General features: G+C 31.6%; 1 protein-coding gene across 1 annotated transcript; it reads right to left on the minus strand.

The window, feature by feature from the left end:
• Nucleotides 1-204: 204 nt before the first annotated feature.
• On the minus strand, nt 205-988 carry LOC129940503 (uncharacterized). Its single transcript, XM_056048858.1, has 2 exons — nt 436-988; nt 205-369 (listed from the first exon to the last, which is right to left on the minus strand). The coding sequence occupies exons 1-2, from the start codon at nt 619-621 to the stop codon at nt 238-240; spliced, it is 318 nt and encodes a 105-aa protein (XP_055904833.1). The 5' UTR covers nt 622-988; the 3' UTR covers nt 205-237.
• Between the last annotated feature and the right edge of the window lie 754 nt (nt 989-1,742).

Consider the following 1,742-nt stretch of genomic DNA (forward strand, 5'->3'; position numbering starts at 1 on the left):
TCTCGCCTTAATAACTTGTTACATGCCCAATATAAAAACCTTAAAAGTATATTTAAATACTATTGATTTTGTATGAATTCAGTTTAATTTATTTTCGCTGATTAACCAGAGGTAAACATGTTGAAACCTGTCAAACTCTCCCCCTCATAAAGTAAACACTTTTACGCAAATGAAATGAAAAGAGGCAATTAAAAACAAAATATGTATGCTCAGAACATGTAAGGTTTATTTAATAATTTACAGTTCTTCTTCAATTTTAATACTAGCAGTTCGTCCTAACGGACATAAATAGGTAAAGTTGAATGAACCTCGATTGATTTCGGTTATTGCAGCGTCTGACAATTTGTTGTATCGCATTGGGAAGAAAGTCTGAAAGAAAAAAGTCTTTAGTATTTACGTTTTTAAACGTTTTAAGAAATAAAAATGGAAAATTACCTGAAATTCGCCCAAATCAGCAACAATTCGTTCTCCAAATTTCGTAACACAACGTTTCAGTTTACCAATACGATATTTTTCATTTTGTTTTAATTCAATAACCTTTTTACAAGGCTTGAACAAAACTTCCTCTTCAACTTGTAAAAGTTCTTCTCTGAGATTCATCGTCGACGGTATGAGATACATCCTAAACTGAAACAGCTATTTATACAGAAATTTCTGAAAAAAATGTGGAAGGAATTTAGTTTTAATCACACCAAATTGGACAACGGAAATTTTTATGATAAGAAAAGTAAACCTAACCAACCCGCCAACATATCTCCTTGAAGATTTTAATGGTCAACCTATTAGTGGATGTTTTTACGAAAAAGAATTACAAAAGACTAAATACCCTCATATTTATCTCGTGGAAAAAGTACTTAAAAGTAATGGAGACAATGTATATGTTAAATGGCTCGGCTTCCCACCGACTAACAATTCATGGATTAATAAATCACAATTATTATAAACGACATAAAATATTTGTTTCCTTTCTATTATTTCTTAAATTGTTTTTCATAAATTACTATCAACCTTCAAACAACCAATGCATCTTAAAGTCAATGAACTCCCACTGATGTAATATGATCTCATTACCATACAAAACTCATATACCCATACTCTAATGAAATCTACCTACAAACCATACAAGAATCCCTTTTTTCTAGCATCCTACTGTACAGTGTACATACACCGCATCCTCCACGTCAATATTCAAGCTAAAAACATAAAAAAATTTTGTAGGTACATCACTAACCGCAATTCACAGTCACGAAAACTAAATTCACACCAAAATTCACAATTTACAACAACAAAATACATTTTACCCAAATGCTCTATTCCTCAAGTCCGATATTTATACTACTGTATAGTTGTTGTAATTAACATGCATGAAATTTTCCCATCCCTATTCCCATGCCCAAAAAGTATATTCTTACAGTCCCAACAATAGTTTTCTACCAACACTTTTTTTTTTTTTTTTTTTTTTTTTTTTTTTTTTTTTTTTTTCCTTACATTTTCCTTACATTTTCATTCATTATCAATTCGAAATTTCCTATCACATTTTCAATCCCCACAAATTTCATCCACCTTTTTTTTCCACACACAAGCACACACATGACACTCAATGCATACTGCCCATGATACTACACCAACGAGCCAGTGTCATAGCTGTCCTCCTTTAGGAGCAATTTTGATGCTCGGAGCACATTTTTTACACTAGGGAGGAGCATTTTATTCCTCAAGTCCGATATTTATACTACTCTAAA

Source organism: Eupeodes corollae, chromosome 1, assembly GCF_945859685.1.
Source record: "Eupeodes corollae chromosome 1, idEupCoro1.1, whole genome shotgun sequence".
Lineage (NCBI taxonomy): Eukaryota > Metazoa > Arthropoda > Insecta > Diptera > Syrphidae > Eupeodes > Eupeodes corollae.

Bases quoted from the DNA above. Each gene is read 5' to 3' on its own strand.
- LOC129940503 (XM_056048858.1), bottom strand. From the start codon at position 621: ATGTATCTCATACCGTCGACGATGAATCTCAGAGAAGAACTTTTACAA. The intron at 370-435 runs GTAATTTTCCAT...TTTTTCTTTCAG, and splicing joins CTGATTTGGGCGAATTTCAG to ACTTTCTTCCCAATGCGATA.